This window comes from Scomber japonicus, chromosome 13 (assembly GCF_027409825.1).
Source record: "Scomber japonicus isolate fScoJap1 chromosome 13, fScoJap1.pri, whole genome shotgun sequence".
Lineage (NCBI taxonomy): Eukaryota > Metazoa > Chordata > Actinopteri > Scombriformes > Scombridae > Scomber > Scomber japonicus.
The window spans coordinates 1,644,521-1,665,029 of NC_070590.1; the positions used below are offsets into that span (position 1 = coordinate 1,644,521).

General features: G+C 38.9%; 6 protein-coding genes across 6 annotated transcripts; all 6 read right to left on the minus strand.

Moving 5' to 3' along the window:
* Nucleotides 1-1,297, minus strand: LOC128371719 (odorant receptor 131-2-like). Its single transcript, XM_053332098.1, has 3 exons — nucleotides 1,064-1,297; nucleotides 960-972; nucleotides 1-698 (listed from the first exon to the last, which is right to left on the minus strand). The coding sequence occupies exons 1-3, from the start codon at nucleotides 1,295-1,297 to the stop codon at nucleotides 1-3; spliced, it is 945 nt and encodes a 314-aa protein (XP_053188073.1).
* Nucleotides 1,298-3,940: 2,643 nt separating this feature from the next.
* Nucleotides 3,941-4,903, minus strand: LOC128371720 (odorant receptor 131-2-like). The gene has a single exon (XM_053332099.1). The coding sequence runs from the start codon at nucleotides 4,901-4,903 to the stop codon at nucleotides 3,941-3,943; it is 963 nt and encodes a 320-aa protein (XP_053188074.1).
* Nucleotides 4,904-7,445: 2,542 nt separating this feature from the next.
* On the minus strand, nucleotides 7,446-8,432 carry LOC128371721 (odorant receptor 131-2-like; the record flags this gene model as incomplete). Its single annotated transcript, XM_053332100.1, has 1 exon — nucleotides 7,446-8,432. A coding segment is annotated over one exon (987 nt), but the record flags the coding sequence as incomplete, so codon positions are not given.
* Nucleotides 8,433-11,635: 3,203 nt separating this feature from the next.
* Nucleotides 11,636-12,598, minus strand: LOC128371722 (odorant receptor 131-2-like). The gene has a single exon (XM_053332102.1). The coding sequence runs from the start codon at nucleotides 12,596-12,598 to the stop codon at nucleotides 11,636-11,638; it is 963 nt and encodes a 320-aa protein (XP_053188077.1).
* Nucleotides 12,599-15,170: 2,572 nt separating this feature from the next.
* On the minus strand, nucleotides 15,171-16,157 carry LOC128371723 (odorant receptor 131-2-like). The gene has a single exon (XM_053332103.1). It carries the CDS (start codon nucleotides 16,140-16,142, stop codon nucleotides 15,171-15,173), a length of 972 nt encoding a protein of 323 aa, XP_053188078.1. The 5' UTR covers nucleotides 16,143-16,157.
* Nucleotides 16,158-18,640: 2,483 nt separating this feature from the next.
* LOC128371724 (odorant receptor 131-2-like) lies at nucleotides 18,641-19,633 on the minus strand. The gene has a single exon (XM_053332104.1). The coding sequence runs from the start codon at nucleotides 19,616-19,618 to the stop codon at nucleotides 18,641-18,643; it is 978 nt and encodes a 325-aa protein (XP_053188079.1). The 5' UTR covers nucleotides 19,619-19,633.
* Between the last annotated feature and the right edge of the window lie 876 nt (nucleotides 19,634-20,509).

The window sequence follows — 20,509 nt, forward strand, 5'->3', positions numbered from 1 at the left end:
TTAAGGTGAGACCTCAGCCTTGGCTCTCAGTTTCAGTCGACAGCATAGATGGTACACAAGGATGGGTCTGATGGTCTGATCTCTGATACCATAGATGAGAGCACTTAGACATCTTGGAAAGATAAAAATACACACATAAACAACAATTTGAATTCGTATGAATACTGTCATGTCTACAACCTTTGAGATAACTATGAGAAATGGGTTGTGCATAGTTGAGGAGAGACTGAGACCCAGCTGCACCAGATGCAGCAGCAATGTGTTACGAACTTTATCAGCAGAAGCTTTGTCTGTGGAGGCCGACCTAGCTGCTATCATCACACCAATATAGGAGGAAATGATTGCTATACTAGCAGATATAAACACAAAACAAGTGTAGGCTTTGTTATAATGGTCAGACATTGGACCAAGCAGCATTTCTTTAACACAAAAACTTTTCATTCGTTCACTCTCCAGGTCTTCAAATGGAAAATCTAACAGCAAAAGAACTTGGATGAAAACATTTAGAGAACTGAATGTCCAAACTACACCAATCGCCACCCCTGTGTTTCTTGTGTTAATGATGGTAGCGTGCCTCAGTGGGTAACACACAGCTACATATCTCTCCAGAGACATCACCACCAGTGTGAGAGGAGAGATGTCAGTTACAACATTAGTAAGCATGACAAGAAAACCACATACAGGATATGTCAGCCGTACTCTAAAAGCAGCAATTATGTAAATGGACTGTACTTAAATGGACTGTACTTATATAGCGCCTTTCTAGTCTGTGCGACCACTCAAAGCGCTTTACATCGTATGTCATTCACCCTTTCACACACATTCATACACTGATGGCAGGGGCTACCACGCAGGGTGCCAACCTGCTCATCAGAGGGATCTAACCATTCATACACACTCATACACCGTTGGCACAGCAACGGGAGCAATTAGGGGTTAAGTGTCTTGCCCAAGGACACATCGGCATGTGGACTGGAGGAGCCGGGAATCGAACCACCAATCTTCCAATTGAAGGACGACCGCTCTACCTCCTGAGCCACAGCCGCCCCCAATTATTATGTACAATTATGTACAATAACTGGCTCAGTGCCAGCAGTACAGTGTCTGCAAATAGCAAGTTATACAGAAGAATGTAACGTGAAGTTTCACAAAACACAGGTTTACTCCTCAAGGTGAACAGCATGATCACATTAATGAAGAGGAACACACAGCATGGTACGGTAGTCAGAGTGGAAAATATTACTCTTTCTAGTAACCCCCGTACAATAGTGGTGGTGGTCTGAGAAGCATTTGACATCTTAGAAGAGCATCTAACATACATACAAAATATTAATCTGTTGATGAGGACTGCAAAAACAAGTATTCCTTTTTCCATTCCTAGCACAGTGAAGATATATCATCTTTAGAGAAGAGAATGCCACTGAGTTCACATGCAAAATCCAAATTCATCCACATACTTGTTAGATTAGAGAAAATGCTGATTTCCCCATGAGCAGAGCTGGTCTGCAGGGTTTGTCTTCCCTCACATATTGTTTATAAGCTCTGTCTTCACATCCACTTCACATAACACAGTCACATGTCAGCATTGTTAACAAATGATTCATGAGTGATGTAATACCATCATCAATACACCTACGCATGTTGTCATGGCAGGAGCATCTATCAAACATGGAGTAATTATGGGGTAATGTAGTGTTGATTATATTCCTTCTTCAGTGGTATTCAAGTTCCCTTTCCTATTCTCCACTCCCTTTATCCAAGACATTTTTCTCCTGAAGAAGTATTTATCTTTTGGTCAGTAATCCATAAGAGACCAGTTAATTTAGCTCATAGGACTTATTTGTTTAATTCTGTATTGAAATCTGTAATCATTCCTTGAGTGGAAGTAGGGGGTAAATGCTCCACCAAGGTTATCAGGGCGGCACCCTCCGTCCTTGGTTTTTTGCTCATGTGTTAGTACACTACAGTCAAGGCCTATGACAGCATGTCTTTATCAAAAAGGAAAGTATAACAAAAGGAAAGCCTGCTCTTAAATATTTAAAGGGGGTCTGTCCCCCAGAACAAATCTGGTTCCATGGGAGAGGAGCCTGATAACTGAAGGCTCTGTCCCCCATTGTACTTATGGAGACTATAGGAACAACAAGCAATCCTGCATTCTGGGAGCACTCTGTTCTAGTGGGGTAATAGGGTATTATGAGCTCTTTAAGATATGATGGTGGTTGACTATTAAGGGCTTTGTGGGTGAAGAGAGTGGTTTTAATACATGCCAGAGATGTCTCTGTGGTGCAGTATGGTAGAGAGGGCTGTTAAACAAAAGTTTGGTGATTCTAACCCTAACCCACCCGGAGTCAGAGTGGGTTCCAATTTAGCCCTTTTACAAGTTTTTCATATTGTCCATAATCGAGGATTAAAACTATAGGCCACACAACCTTGACAACTACATAGAGATGCCTCTATGGTGCAATATGTTAGTGTGTTGTGTTGTTAAAAAAAGGTTGGTGGTTGGAGTGCACCCAGGGGTGAAATGAGTTCCAATTTTTTCCATATTACATGTTTTTGGTAATTTACGTAATTGGCGATAGAAAATTAGGCCACACCAAGTCAACAACAGGCCAGATATCTCTCTGTGGTACAAGAGGTTAGTATGTTGTATTGTTAAATCAAAAGCTGGTGGTTCAACCCCATCCAGGGTTGTAATGAGGTCCAATTTCTGCCATACTGCACATTTCAAAGTTTTTGGTAATGCAGGTAATCGGAGATTGATATATAGACTACACTAGCTTAACAAAAGGCCACAGATGCTTTTAAACTAAAGTTTGGTGGTTCGAGTGTACCCAGGGTACAGTGAGTTCCAATATCTGACATATTTTTCTTTTTGAAATGTACCGTAATGCACATAATTGGTTATTGAAAATTAGACCATAATAAGTCAACAACAGGCCAGAGAACCACTTTAAAAAGAAGTTTCATAATTAAATGGGTTCCCTCATTTGTTTTAGGAAAACTAATTTGATGAAATAAAAGTCTGATTGCAGAATGTAATACTATTAATAAAATATGAGCTGTAATGGAAATTGCCAGAACAGAGCCTTATATGATATACACAGTTACACACTTTGTCAGGAAAATGTCTCCACGGGTGCAAATTCACTCATTCCGCAATATCATCTATGACTACTAGAGCACAGACAGAGTCGTGAAAATCAGCTTCATGGGGACCACTTTTTTCTCAAAAAAGAATCACCAGGCATATCAGCAGACTGTTTTCTGTTGATTGAAATACTCGTGGAAAAATGTTCCCACACAGTGAGAGTGATATGTCATGGGCCCCATTAGGATAGAAAAGCAAGAACACACACACACACACACAAACACACAGACACACACACACACACACAATGTCATGTAGTTCTATCTATTGAATATAAATATGCAAATACTTTCTAAACTTTTCCTGCTGGACACAAAATATCAGTGTTGCACTGGAAGCTTCAAGGTCCCACATCACACTTGTGTACTTGTGCATAATGGACCACAACTGGCTTTAAACCAGCTGTGATGTCACAAATCTAGGTCAAAGTCAACACTTTAAAAACTCATATTTATTTATACTCAGAGCTCAGAGAAACTTTCAGCAAATGAACATGAAAACAAACTGCACAAACATCGTTCTGCACAGAAAAGCTCAAATATACAACTAAAGAAACAAGAAGAGCAACACCTTTTTGACTGGAGGGGGATTTTAAGCTTTTGCAATATATACAAATAATAAAAATAACTTCTGCATTTTGTAACTGCCAACAATTTAAAAACAAAGAACTCAAATAAAGTATGTGCAGAATACAGATAATTCAGATATACAGTCAATTCTTTTAAAACAAGCTTTCTTTCACATGATGTGTATCTATTAAATTAAGAATAATGCTTGAATAATTCCATGTCACCTAGGCTGAGACCCCAGCCTTGGCAGTTTCAATCGACAGCACAGATGGTACATGAGGATGGGTCTGATGGTCTGGTCTCTGATGCCATAAATTAGAGCACTCAGACATCTTGGGAGAAGGATAATACACACATAAAGCATAGTCTGGATACGCAAAATTGATACTCTGTCTAGGATTTTTGAGATGGCAATAATCAATGGGTCATTTATAGTTGACAGGAGACTGAGGCCCAGCTGCACCAGATGCAGCAGCAGTGTGTTACGAGTCTTATGGGCTGAAGCTTTGTCTGTGGAGGCCGACCTGGCTGCTATCATCACTCCGATAAAGGAGCAAGTTATTGTCACACCAGTTGTTAGAAACAGGAAACAAGTGTAGGCTTTGTCATAATGATCAGACATCGGACCAAGAAACATAGCTATGTCAGCGCAAAAGTCTTTCATCTGCAGGCTCTCAAGTTCTTCAAATGGAAAATCTAACAGCAAAATCACTTGAATGAGAACATTTAGTGAACTGAATGCCCAAACTACAATGATGGCCACCCCTGTGTTTCTGATGGTGATGATGGTAGCGTGCCTCAGTGGGTAGCACACAGCTACATATCTCTCCAAAGACATCAACCCCAGTGTGAGAGGAGAGATGTCATTTGTGAGCACAGTAAACATGGCAAGAACACCACATACAGGATAAGTCAGCCATACTCTACAAGCAGACAGAAGATACATTAACTGGGCTAGTGCCATCTGTACAGTGTCTGCAAAAAGTAAATTATATAGAAGAATGTAACGGGAGGTCTCTCTAAACACAGATTTACTCCTCAAAGTGAACAACATGGTCCCATTAATGAAGAGAAACACACAGCATGGCACTGTAATTGGAGCAGAAACCAACACAAGTTCCAGTACTCCCCGGTATTGCAATCCAACAGTAATGTTGGTCTGAGATCGAATTGCAAATGACATTTTAGAGAGGCATTTACGGGACCCCTGTGAAAATGAGAGTTTCAATCTGTTATACAGTAAATTTAACTAACTGGAAAGCAAATTTAAGATCTCAAAAAAGCAAAAAAAAGCAAAAACAATTACACAGAAGAAGCACATTTAAACAGTTTTTACCTTTAGAACAGTTTGAAACACAAAACCAGGCAGAAATGTCTATTGAGTTCACATGCAAAAAAGAAAATGATTCACATACATGTTCCCTGTGCCGACAGTCAGCAGGTTAGAGGCTGTGCTTGTTCCATGTGGGGGGAACAGGTCTGCAGGGTTTGCCTGGCCTTATAAGTATTTTAAGATCTCAATCCCACATCATGTGATACCATGACATGCAAGTCTAGAAACTAGACAGTAATGTTGAACAGTGATGGGTGATGTAATCCTTTACATTTCTCTCTCAATACTCTCGTCATTGTATATTCTGTGGCTGAAAGTTTTAGTACAGAAGCCCTGTCCAGCACTCACTAAGGTGGATATAAATCAGTCTGCCACTGTCTGTGTTTAAGTGTATCTCGTGCTTCAGTGTGGTCAAAATCCTAAATGGAAGACACCAAATGAGCTGTTTGGTGCCAAGAATTTGTTCAGCTGTTGAAAAAAAGCCTTTTCAATTATTTTATTTAAAATGGGAGGTTTCATATGGGCCAATAATTATTCATTAGTGAGGTGTCAACATTATTCTTTTGATTGTTAATTGACAAATGCATTACTCATTGGCTTTTATTTTGAACCTCATACTTTTCACACTTTTGATTTATGGTGCATTATCAACATGGACAAACCAAAATACCTCTGGATGGAATTGCATAGACATACAATACAACTAATCAGAGCAACGAAACGTGTGACATGTGACTTTTCAAATCTGGACCACATCTACAACTATATTACAGCAATGACACGTGTGAATTATATTATTAATAATAATATTGATAATATTAAGGACTTGCATGAACATGGGATCTTCCATCTTTCATTGAACTTCCATCAATATATCACCTACCTAACTCCTCTCTAAAATAGTTTTTTCTAATTTCTCCAACGACCCCCTGAAACCTTGCTTGACATCCTTGTGGATCATAACCAAAGGAAGGACAGTTATTTGTGGGTCCAAAAGGATTCATGTTGTCAGTCAGTCCAAGTCCCCCCACCTAAATCAAAAACTGTTGGGAAGCAGATCTGGGAGCAGACTTATCTAATGAACAGTGGAACCGTATACCAGACCTGGTCCATTCCTCCTCCACAGACAGACAGACAGACAGGCAGACAGATATGGATATACTTTATTGATCCCACAAGTGAAATTATTGCATCACAGCAGCTTAGTCAACTACAATCAAGAACAAATAATAATAGCTTATTACAAAAAATGACAATAAATTAATAGGCATAATTTCAGGTCTGCATAGCAAACACTACGTATTGAATAGTTACAGTATGTGTAATATTTTCCCAAAGAACAGTAATAGTAATAGTAGAGAAAAAGAGTAACAATAAGGTGAACAAGACAAAATGACAGTGAATAATAAATATACCGTGTACAATGTAAGTCTGATTGAAATATCCCAAGGTTTAGACCAGTGATAATTCCGTTTGTTGCACAGTAGATGGGTTAGGGTCACAACCGAGGACTGGTAGAAGGTCTCCAGCATCTTGTTGCATACATTGAAAGATCAGAAAATAGACTCTGCTCATCCCTTTCTTGTAGATGGATAGATAGATAGATAGATAGATCTTAGTTATCTTAAAATTTTACTGTACATTTTGAATTTGTAAATGCAGAAATATAGCTAACCAGACAATCAAAGCAAATGATCAAAACAAATTAGATGTTATAAGTAAGATTAATGAAATTCTGTCAATCTTGAAATAATAAGAGGCACTGTTTGTCCAGAAATGAACATTGAGATGAAGATGTCTTCATTCACCGTTTAATGGCAGCATGATCTCAGTTCTTCCTCTTGTGTTCATTGTCCTAATTGTCATTTTTAAATCTATTACAGATTAAACAGCAAATTCAATTATTTTATTTAGAATTATTTATATTCCATCCAACAAGTGCAGCAAATCCCACTTGAAATTTTTAAGATAAATTCTTCTAACTCCATATTTCATATTTAAATAAAACAATGGTCTTAAAACATGTTGCCACTTTTCTACTCTTTATTGTGGCCTCAAAGAGATCCTGAACTAACATGTTTCCACAGGAAGAGATGGGTAAGATAAAACCAACAGTACTACAAAAAAATCACCCCACTGTCCTGTTTATCTTACTGAAAAGACTAACTTAGAAGATAGCCACTTGATTTTAAATTAGACCTCAAAACAACTTCAGCTAAAATAAAGAATGCATTATTCTACATAATGAAGACTGTAGATTTTGTCATCTGGGTCCACCTTTAAGATTTAATTGCATTAGGAAGGGATCACAAGGGATTAAAGTGACCAACAACTGTAAAAATGGGCATGTGAGTATTGTTTTAAAACAGAATTAAGATACATTGCATGTGTCTTAAGGTGAGACCTCAGCCTTGGCTCTCAGTTTCAGTCGACAGCATAGATGGTATACAAGGATGGGTCTGATGTTCTGGTCTCTGATACCATAGATGAGAGCACTTAAACATCTTGGAAAGATGACAACACACACATAAACAACAATTTGAATTCGTATGAATACTGTCATGTCTAAGACTTTTGAGACAGCTACCAGCAATGGGTTGTGTATAGCTGATGAGAGACTGAGACCCAGCTGCACCAGATGCAGCAGCAATGTATTACGAGCTTTATCGGCAGAAGCTTTGTCTGTGGAGGCCGACCTGGCTGCTATCATCACACCAATATAGGAGCAAGTTATTGTCACACCAGCTGATAGAAACAGAAAGCAAGCATAAGCTTTGTCATAATGATCAGACATTGGGCCAAGAAACATAGCTATGTCAGAGCAAAGGCCTTTCATCTTCAGGCTCTCCAGTTCTTCAAATGGAAAATCTAACAGCAAAAGAACTTGGATGAAAACATTTAGAGAACTGAATGTCCAAACTACACTGATGGCCACCCCTGTTTTTCTGGTGGTGATGATGGTAGCGTGCCTCAGTGGGTAGCACACAGCTACATATCTCTCCAGAGACATCACCACCAGTGTGAGAGGAGAGATGTCAGTTACAATACTAGAGAGCATGACAAGAAAACCACATACGGGATATGTCAGCCTTACTCTAAAAGCAGCAATTATGTACAATAACTGGCTCAGTGCCAGCAGTACAGTGTCTGCAAATAGCAAGTTATACAGAAGAATGTAACGTGAAGTTGCACGAAACACAGGTTTACTCCTCAAGGCGAACAGCATGATTATATTAATGAAGAGGAACACGCAGCATGGTACGGTAGTCAGAGTGGAAAAAATTACTCTTTCTAGTAACCCCCGTACAATAGTGGTGGTGGTCTGAGAAGCATTTGACATCTTAGAAGAGCATCTAACATACATACAAAATATTAATCTGTTGATGAGGACTGAAAAAACAAAAGTATTCCTTTTTCCATTCCTAGCACAGTGAAGATATATCATCTTTAGAGAAGAGAATGCCACTGAGTTCACATACAAAATCCAAATTCATCCACATACTTGTTAGATTAGAGAAAATGCTGATTTCCCCATGAGCAGAGCTGGTCTGCAGGGTTTGTCTTCCCTCACATATTGTTTATAATCTCTGTCTTCACATCCACTTCACATAACACAATCACATGTCAGCATTGTTAACAAATGATTCATGAGTGATGTAATACCATCATCAATACTACGCATGTCGTCATGGCAGGAGCATCTATCAAACATGGAGTAATTATGGGGCAATGTAGTGTTGATTATATTTCTTCTTCAGTGGTATTCAAGTTCCCTTTCCTATTCTCCACTCCCTTTATCCAAGACATCTATCTCCTTAAGAAGTATTTATCTGCAAATTCAATGATATAGCTGAATGATCACTAATCATTGTACTATTATACCAACTTTCCTTTTGGTCAGTAATCCATAAGAGACCAGTTAATTTAGCTCATAGGGCTTATTTGTTTAATTCTGTATTGAAATCTGTAATCATTCCTTGAGTGGAAGTAGGGGGAAAATGCTCCACCAAGGTTATCAGGGGGGCACCCTCCATCCTTGGTTTTTTGCCCATGTGTTAGTAGACTACAGTCAAGACCTATAACAGCATGTCTTTATCAAAAAAGAAAGTATAACAAAAGGAAAGCCTGCTCTTAAATATTTAAAGGGGGTCTGTCCCCCAGAACAAATCTGGTTCCATGGGAGAGGAGCCTGATAACTGAAGGCTCTGTCCCCCATTGTACTTATGGAGACTATAGGAACAACAAGCAAGCCTGCATTCTGGGAGCACTGTGTTCTAGCGGGGTAATAGGGTATTATGACCATGTATAAATGTACCTTGTTATTGTGCATTGAATACTAAGATATTCAAATAATACCACAAATCCCAACCTGCATAAAGTCATATCAGGGAGGTCCATTCTGGGGGTGGGTGGGGGGGGCTGGGGGTGGGGGGGGTTGCGATCTGTGCTGGTCCGGTTGGGGGTGTGCAACCACTCTAATAAGCGGGAACACAGAGCTATAAGGACGCTTTGCTCTCACACGCGCTGCATTTATAGTCACACAAACACACACACGCGCGCATGCTCAGTCACTTTCTAGTTCGCGGTCTTGCTCGCTCCAGATTCCGGGAGATTGGATCTCATTTGCGAGCGTCAGGAATATGCAAGAGACTCCCGTAACTTCCGGTAGAGTTGGGATGTCTGTAATACACAGGTTCATATATTCATGTTTTTATTTTAAACATGTGCAAGGTATGGCCTGATTGGCAAAGCAGCGATAGGGTCGGGTCCTCCTCGTTGGAGGGACAGGCGAATGAACCGGTGCCGAGCTTGAAAGAGCTCCTGTGTGTCGCTGAATGTCTGCATTGCTGACTGAAAGACGTCTTCTGTCTCCATTTATCTGTTCACTACAGTGTGTTGGATTCATGTTAATGTGTTTTTAAAGACATTTCAATTTGTGGAAAAAATTGCGAGGGGAAATATAAAAAAAATGTCTAATAAACCAAAACTTTCGCAACCCCTCTGCAGTACCTCCGCGTACACTCTAGGGGTCGCAGACCCCTGTTGAAGACCTCTGGACTACACCAACAACAAAAGGCCACAGATGTTTTTAAACTAAAGGTTAGTGGTTCGAGTGTACCCAGGGTCACAGTGAGGTCCAATATCTGATATATTTTAATTTTTGAAATGTACGGTAATGCACATAATTGGTGATTGAAAATTAGGCCACAATAATGGCGCTTTTCCACTACACAGTTCCAGCACGACTCGACTCGGTTCGACTTGACTCTGTTTTTTTGCGTTTCCACTAGGGATAGTTCCTGGTACCTGGTACTTTTTTCGTACCTGCTCTGCTGAGGTTCCAAACCAGCCCAGCCGATACTAAATGTGACGTCAACAGACTGCTGGCCACTGATTGGTCAGAAGAGTTGGCGCTGAAAGAGTCATGAGCCGTCCACACAAGAATCAAAGCCGGCATTTTTAAATACCGGCAACAGTGTTACAGCCATAAGGCTCAGTTTTGTTGCTTTGTGTGTGACAGAAAGACACAGCAGCAAGTACACAACTGCCTCCATGTCCTCCATTGGTTATGTGTTTGTGTCGCGTATAAAACGAAGTCACAGCAGTTTCGCAGAGCCGTGCAATGATGACCCCGCCCACGTTGAGTAGGTACCTTGTTGTAATGGAAAAGGTTCCTGGAATCATGTTGAGTTGAGTCGAGCCGAGTAGTGCTGGAACTTTGTAGTGGAAAAGTGCCATTAATCAACAACAGTGGGGGGAACAGGTCTGCAGGGTTTGCTTGGCCTTATAAGTATTTTAAGATCTCAATCCTCAATCCCACATCATGTGATACCATGACATGTAAGTATAGAAACTAGCAGACTGTTTTCTGTTGATTGAAATGCTCGTGGAAAAAATGGTCCACACAGTGAGAGTGATATGTCAGGTTATGGGCCCCATCAGGATAGAAAAACAAGAACACACACACACACACACACACACACACACACACACACACACACACACACACACACACACACACACACACACACACACACAAAATGACATAGTTCTTCCCTCTATTGAATATGAGCATTCAAATACTTTGAATTTCTAAACTTTTCCTGCTGGACACAAAATGCCAGTGTTGCACTGGAGGCTTCAAGTTTCCACATCACACTTGTGTAAGTTGCATAATGGACCATGATTGGCTTTAAACCAGCTGTGATGTCACAAATCTAAGTAAAAGTCAACACTTTAAAAACTCATATTTATTTATACTCAGAGCTCAGAGAAACGTTCAGCAAATGAACATGAAAACAAACTGCACATACATCATTCTGCACAGAAAAGCTCAAATATCCAACTAAAGGAACAAGAAGAGCAACACATTTTTGACTGGAGGGGGACTTTAAGCTTTTGCAATATATACAAATAATAAAAATTACTTCTGCATTTTGTAACTACCAACAATTTAAAAACACTCAAATAAAGTATGTGCAGAATACAGATCATTCAGATATACAGTCAATTAAAAAAACAAGCTTTCTTTCACATTATGTGTATCTATTGAATTAAGAATAATGCTTGAATAATTCCATGTCACCTCGGCTGAGACCCCAGTCTTGGCAGTTTCAATCGACAGCACAGATGGTACATGAGGATGGGTCTGATGGTCTGGTCTCTGATGCCATAGATTAGAGCACTCAGACATCTTGGGAGAAGGATAATACACACATATAGAATACTCTGGATACGAAATATTGATACTCTGTCTAGGACTTTTGAGATGGCAATAATCAATGGGTCATTTATTGTTGACAGGAGACTGAGGCCCAGCTGCACCAGATGCAGCAGCAGTGTGTTACGAGTCTTATGGGCAGAAGCTTTGTCTGTGGAGGCCGACCTGGCTGCTATCATCACTCCGATAAAGGAGCAAGTTATTGTCACACCAGCTGATAGAAACAGAAAGCAAGCATAGGCTTTGTCATAATGATCAGAAATTGGGCCAAGAAACATAGCTATGTCAGAGCAAAGGTGTTTCATCTGCAGGCTCTCCAGTTCTTCAAATGGAAAATCTAAGAGCAAAATAACTCGAGTGAGAACATTTAGTGAACTAAAAGCCCAAACTGCAATGATGGCCACCCCTGTGTTTCTGATGGTGATGATGGTAGCATGCCTCAGTGGGTAGCACACAGCTACATATCTCTCCAGAGACATCAACCCCAGTGTGAGAGGAGAGATATCATTTGTGAGAACAGCAATCAAGGTTAGAACACCACATACAGGATAAGTCAGCCATACTCTACAAGCAGACAGAAGATACAGTAACTGGGCTAGTGCCATCTGTACAGTGTCTGCAAAAAGTAAGTTATATAGAAGAATGTAACGGGAGGTCTCTCTAAACACAGATTTACTCCTCAAAGTGAACAACATGGTCCCATTAATGAAGAGAAACACACAGCATGGCACTGTAATTGGAGCAGAAAACAACACAAGTTCTAGTATTCCCCGGTATTGCAATCCAACAGTGATGTTGTTCTGAGATCGACTTGCAAATGACATTTTAGAGAGGCATTTACGGGACCCCTGTGAAAATGAGTTTCAATCTGTTATACAGTAAATTTAACTAACTGGAAAGCAAATTTAAGATCTCAAAAAAAGCAAAAAAAGCAAAAACAATTACACAGAAGCACATTTAAACAGTTTTTACCTTTAGAACAGTTTGAAACACAAAACCAGGCAGAAATGTCTATTGAGTTCACATGCAAAAAAGAAAATGATTCACATACATGTTCCCTGTGCCGACAGTTAGCAGGTTAGAGGCTGTGCTTGTTCCATGTGGGGGGAACAGGTCTGCAGGGTTTGCCTGGCCTTATAAGTATTTTAAGATCTCAATCCCACATCATGTGATACCATGACATGCAAGTCTAGAAACTAGACAGTAATGTTGAACAGTGATGGGTGATGTAATCCTTTACATTTCTCTCTCAATACTCTCGTCATTGTATATTCTGTGGCTGAAAGTTTTAGTACAGAAGCCCTGTCCAGCGCTCACTAAGGTGGATATAAATCAGTCTGCCACTGTCTGTGTTTAAGTGTATCTCATTGAAGACCTTAACAAGAGGTGTCTCACTGCTTCAGTGTGGTCAAACTCCTAAATGGAAGACAACAAAGCAGCTGTTTGGTGCCAAGAATTTGTTCAGCTGTTGAAAAAAAGCCTTTTCAATTATTTTATTTAAAATGGGAGGTTTCATATGGGCCAATAATTATTCATTAGTGAGGTGTCAACATTATTCTTTTACTTTTCACTCTTTTTGTTTATGGTGCGTTATCGACATGGACAAACCAAAATACCTCTGGATGCAATTGCATGGGATCTTCCATCTTTTATTGAACTTTAATCAATATATTACCTACCTAACTTTCTGTAAAACATTTTTTTCTAATTTCTTCACAGCCCCCTGAAACCTTGCTTGACATCCTTGAGACAATGGATCATAACCAAAGGAAGGACAGTTATTTGTGGGCCTACAAGGATTTATGAGGTTGGCCAGTCAAAGTCTCCCCAAAAAAATCAAAAACGCCTGGGAAGCACATCTGGGAGCAGACTTATCTAATGAACAGTGGAACCGTATACTAGACCTGGTCCATTCCTCCTCCACAGACAGGCAGACAGATATGGATATACTTTATTGATCCCACAAGTGAAATTATTGCATCACAGCAACTTTGTCAACTATGATAAGATAAGATAAGATATGGAGATATATAGATTTATTGAACCCACAGTGGGGAAAATTCATTGCTACAACAGCTCAAAAACATAGTGATATAAAAAAAACCCAGAAAACAAATGTATACAACAATAAAATTTAAAACTAAATAAAAGGACCCTAAAGGGCAATTATAGTGTAGTACAAATAACAATAGCGTATTACAACAAATGACAACAGCAAACACATGACAATAAATTAATAGGCAGAATTTCAGGTCTGCATAGCAAACACTAAGTATTGAATAGTTACAGTATGAGCAATATTTTCCCAAAGAACAGTAATAGTAATAGTAGAGTAAAAGAGTAACAATAAGGTGAACAAGACAAGATGGCAGTGAATAATAAATATACCGTGTACAATGTAAGTCTGATTAAAATATCCCAAGGTTTACACCAGTGGTAATTCCAGCCTTGTGAATTAGTTTGTTGCACAGTAGATGGTGCTCACAACAGAGGACTGGTAGAAGATCTCCAGCATCTTGTTGCATACATTGAAAGATCAGAAAATAGACTCTGCTCATCTGTGTTGGATCTTAGTTATCTTCATATTTTCTGTACTTTAATTCATATTTTGAATTTATGAATGCAGAAATATAGCTAACCAGACAATCACAACAAATTATTAAAAAAACTTAGATGTTATAAGTAAGATTAATGAAATTCTGCCAATCTTGAAATAATAAGAGGCACTGTTTGTCCAGAAATTAACATTGAGATGACGATGTCTTCATTCACTGTTTAATGGCAGCATGATCTCTGTTCTTCCTCTTGTGCTCATTGTCCTAATTGTCATTTTTAAATCTATTACAGATTAAACAGCAAATTCAATTATTTTATTTAGAATTATTTATATTCCATCCAACAAGTGCAGCAAATCCCACTTGAAATTTTTAAGATAAATTCTTCTAACTCCATATTTCATATTTAAATAAAACAATGGTCTGAAAACAATTCTCATATGCCAAAATATACATTAAAACAATGTTGTTTGTTGCCACTTTTCTACTCTTTATTGTGGCCTAAAAGATATCCTGAACTAACATGTTTCCACAGGAAGAGATGGAAAAGTTAAAACCAACAATACTACAAAAAATCACCCCACTGTCCTGTTTATCTTGTACTGAAAAGACTAACTTAGAAGATAGCCACTTGATTTTAAATCAGACCTCATAACAACTTCAGCTAAAATAAAGAATGCATTATTCTACAGAATGAAGACTGTATATTTTGTCATCTAGGTCCACCTTTAAGATTTAATTGTATTAGGAAAGGATCACAAAGGATTAAAGTGACCAACAACTGTAAAAATGGGGATGTGAGTATTGTTTTAAAACAGAATTAAGATACATTGCATGTGTCTTAAGGTGAGACCTCAGCCTTGGCTCTCAGTTTCAGTCGACAGCATAGATGGTATACAAGGATGGGTCTGATGGTCTGGTCTCTGATACCATAGATGAGAGCACTTAGACATCTTGGAAGGATGACAACACACACATAAACAACAATTTGAATTCGTATGAATACTGTAATGTCTAAGACTTTTGAGATAACTATGAGAAATGAGTTGTGTATAGCTGATGAGAGACTGAGGCCCAGCTGCACCAGATGCAGCAGCAATGTGTTACGAGCTTTATCGGCAGAAGCTCTGTCTGTGGAGGCCGACCTGGCTGCTATCATCACACCAATATAGGAGCAAGTTATTGTCACACCAGCTGATAGAAACAAAAAGCAAGCATAGGCTTTGTTATAATGATCAGACATTGGGCCAAGAAACATGGCTATGTCAGAGCAAAGGCCTTTCATCTGCAGGCTCTCAAGTTCTTCAAATGGAAAATCTAACAGCAAAATAACTTGGATGAAAGCATTTAGAGAACTGAATGTCCAAACTACACCAATCGCCACCCTTGTGTTTCTGGTGGTGATGATGGTAGCGTGCCTCAGTGGGTAGCACACAGCTACATATCTTTCCAGAGACATCACCACCAGTGTGAGAGGAGAGATGTCAATTATAACATTAGTGAGCATGACAAGAAAACCACATACAGGATATGTCAGCCTTACTCTAAAAGCAGCAATTATGTACAATAACTGGCTCAGTGCCAGCAGTACAGTGTCTGCAAATAGCAAGTTATACAGAAGAATGTAACGTGAAGTTTCACAAAACACAGGTTTACTCCTCAAGGTGAACAGCATGATCACATTAATACAGAGGAACACACAGCATGGTATGGTAGTCAGAGTGGAAAATATTACTCTTTCCAGTAACCCCCGTCCAATAGTGGTGGTGGTCTGAGAAGCATTTGACATCTTAGAAGAGCATCTAACATACATACAAAATATTAATCTGTTGATGAGGACTGCAAAAACAAAAGTATTCCTTTTTCCATTCCTAGCACAGTGAAGATATATCATCTTTAGAGAAGAGAATGCCACTGAGTTCACATGCAAAATCCAAATTCATCCACATACTTGTTAGATTAGAGAAAATGCTGATTTCCCCATGAGCAGAGCTGGTCTGCAGGGTTTGTCTTCCCTCACATATTGTTTATAATCTCTGTCTTCACATCCACTTCACATAACACAATCACATGTCAGCATTGTTAACAAATGATTAATGAGTGATGTAATACCATCATCAATACACTTACGCATGTCGTCATGGCAGCAGCATCTATCAAACATGGAGTAGTTATGGGGCAATGTAGTGTTGATAATATTGATTATATGTAAATGCTCCACCAAGGTTATCAGGGGGGCACCCTCCGTCCTTGGTTTTTTGCTCATGTGTTAGTACACTACAGTCAAGGCCTATAACAGCATGTCTTTATCAGAAAGGAAAGTATAACAAAAGGAAAGCCTGCTCTTAAACATTGAGAGGATGTCTGTCCCTCAGACTGAATCTGGTTCCATGGGAGAGGAGCCTGATAACTGAAGGCTCTGTCCCCCATTGTACTTATGGAGACTATAGGAACAACATGCAAGCCAGCATTCTGGGAGCACTGTGTTCTAGTGGGGTAATAGGGTATTATGAGCTCTTTAAGATATGATGATGGTTGACCATTAAGGGCTCTCAAATACTCTAGTCATTGTACATTCTGTTGATGAAAGTTTTAGTATAGAAGCCCTTTCCAGCGCTCACTAAGGTGGATATAAATCAGTCTGCCACTGTCTGTGTTTAAGTGTATCTCATTGAAGACCTTAACAAGAGGTGTCTCAGTGCTTCAGTGTGTCAAAATCCTGAATATAAGACACCAAAGCAGCTGTTTGGTGCCAAGAATTTGTTCAGCTGTTGAAAAAAAGCCTTTTCAATTATTTTATTTAAAATGGGAGGTTTCATATGGGCCAATGATTATTTATTAGTGAGGTGTCTACATTATTCTTTTGATTGTTAATTAACAAATGCATTACTCATTGGCTTTTATTTTGAACCTCGTATTTTCACACTTTTCAATTATGGTGCGCTATCGACATGGACACATCGACATCGAACTTTTCTCATCAATATATCACCTACCTAACTCTCTCTAAAACATTTTTTTCTAATTTCTTCAACCGCCCCCTGAAACCTTGCTTGACATCCTTGTGACAATGGGTCATAACCAAAGGAAGGACAGTTATTTGTGGGTCCAAAAGGATTCATGTTGTCAGTCAGTCCAAGTCTCCCCACGTAAATCAAAAACGCCTGGGAAGCAGATCTGGGAGCAAACTTATCTAATGAACAGTGGAACCGTATACTAGACCTGGTCCATTCCTCCTCCACAGACAGACAGACAGACAGGCAGGCAGATATGGATATACTTTATTGATCCCACAAGTGAAATTATTGCATCACAGCAGCTTAGTCAAATATAATAAGATAAGGTACGATAAGATAATATATGGAGATATATAGATGTATTGATCCTACAGTGGGGAAAATTCATTGCTACAACAGCTCAAAAAATAGTGATATAAAAAAACCCAGAAAACAAATCTATACAACAATAAAATTTAAAACTAAATAAAAGGACCCTAAAGGGCAATTATAGTGTAGTACAAATAACAATAGCTTATTACAACAAATGACAACAGCAAACACATGACAATAAATTAATAGGCAGAATTTCAGGTCTGCATAGCAAACAATAAGTATGAATAGTTACAGTATATGTAATATTTTCCCAAAGAACAGTAATAGTAATAGTAGAGTAAAAGAGTAATAATAAGGTGCACAAGACAAAATGACAGTAAATAATAAATATACTGTATGCAATGTAAGTCTGATTAAAATATCCCAAGGTTTAGACCAGTGATAATTCCGGCCTTGTGAATTAGTTTGTTGCACAGTAGATGGGTTAGGGTCACAACCGAGGACTGGTAGAAGATCTCCAGCATCTTGTTGCATACATTGAAAGATCAGAAAATAGGCTCTGCTCATCCCTTTCTTGTACACAGTGTCTTTGCTGGTTCTTAGTTGTCTTCATTTTTCACTGTACATTTTGAATTTGTAAATGCAGAAATATAGCTAACCAGACAATCACAGCAGATGATCAAAAAAAACTTAGATGTTTAAAAATAATTTTACATCACCCCACTGTTCTGTTTATTTTGTACTGAAAAGACTAACTTAGAAGATAGCCACTTGATTTTAAATCAGACCTCAAAACAGCTTAAGCTAAAATAAAGAATGCATTATTCTACATAATGAAGACTGTAGATTTTCATCTGAGTCCACCTTTAAGATTTAATTGTATTAGGAAGGGATCACAAGGGATTAAAGTGACCAACAACTGTAAAAATGGGGATGTGAGTATTGTTTTAAAACAGAATTATGATACATTGCATGTGTCTTAAGGTGAGACCTCAGCCTTGGCTCTCAGTTTCAGTTGACAGCATAGATGGTACACAAGGATGGGTCTGATGTTCTGGTCTCTGATACCATAGATGAGAGCACTTAGACATCTTGGAAAGATAACAATACAAACATAAACAACAATTTGAATTCGTATGAATACTGTAATGTCTAAGACCTTTGAGATAACTATGAGAAATGGGTTGTGTATAGTTGAGGAGAGACTGAGGCCCAGCTGCACCAGATGCAGCAGCAATGTGTTACGAACTTTATCGGCGGAAGCTTTGTCTGTGGAGGCCGACCTGGCTGCTATCATCACACCAATATAGGAGGAAATGATTGCTATACTAGCAGATATAAACACAAAATAAGTGTAGGCTTTGTTATAATGGTCAGACATTGGACCAAGCAGCATGTTTTCTTTAGCACAAAAACCTTTCATTTGTTCACTCTTCAGTTCTTCAAATGGAAACTCTAACAGCAAAAGAACTTGGATGAAAACATTTAGAGAACTGAACGTCCAAACTACACCGATGGCCACCTCTGTGTTTCTGATGGTGATGATGGTAGCGTGCCTCAGTGGGTAGCACACAGCTACATATCTTTCCAGAGACATCACCACCAGTGTGAGAGGAGAGATGTCAGTTATAACATTAGTGAGCATGACAAGAAAACCACATACAGGATATGTCAGCCTTACTCTAAAAGCAGCAATTATGTACAATAACTGGCTCAGAGCCAGCAGTACAGTGTCTGCAAATAGCAAGTTATACAGAAGAATGTAACGTGAAGTTTCACAAAACACAGGTTTACTCCTCAAGGTGAACAGCATGATTACATTAATGAAGAGGAACACACAGCATGGTACGGTAGTCAGAGTGGAAAATATTACTCTTTCTAGTAACCCCCGTCCAATAGTGGTGGTGGTCTGAGACTGAGAAGCATTTGACATTTTAGAAGAGCATCTAACATACATACAAAATATTAATCTGTTGATGAGGACTGCAAAAACAAGTATTCCTTTTTCCATTTCTAGCACAGTGAAGATATATCATCTTTAGAGAAGAGAATGCCACTGAGTTCACATGCAAAATCCAAATTCATCCACATACTTGTTAGATTAGAGAAAATGCTGATTTCCCCATGAGCAGAGCTGGTCTGCAGGGTTTGTCTTCCCTCACATATTGTTTATAAGCTCTGTCTTCACATCTACTTCACATAACACAATCACATGTCAGCATTGTTAACAAATGATTCATGAGTGATGTAATACCATCATCAATACACTTATGCATGTCGTCATGGCAGCAGCATCTATCAAACATGGAGTAATTATGGGGTAATGTAGTGTTGATTATATTTCTTCTTCAGTGGTATTCAAGTTCCCTTTCCTATTCTCCACTCCCTTTATCCAAGACATTTTTCTCCTGAAGAAGACTGTATTTATCTGCCAATTCAATGATATAGCTGAATGATCACTAATCATTGTACTATTATACCAACTTTCCTTCTGGTCAGTAATCCATAAGAGACCAGTTAATTTAGCTCGTAGGGCTTATTTGTTTAATTCTGTATTGAAATCTGTAATCATTCATTGAGTGGAAGTAGGGGGTAAATGCTCCACCAAGGTTATCAGGGGGGCACCCTCCTTCTTTGAATTTTTGCTCAGTATTAAGTACACTACAGTCAAGGCCTATAACAGCATGTCTTTATCAAAAAGGAAAGTATAACAAAAGGAAAGCCTGCTCTTAAATATTTAAAGGGGGTCTGTCCCCCAGAACAAATCTGGTTCCATGGGAGAGGAGCCTGATAACTGAAGGCTCTGTCCCCCATTGTACTTATGGAGACTATAGGAACAACAAGCAAA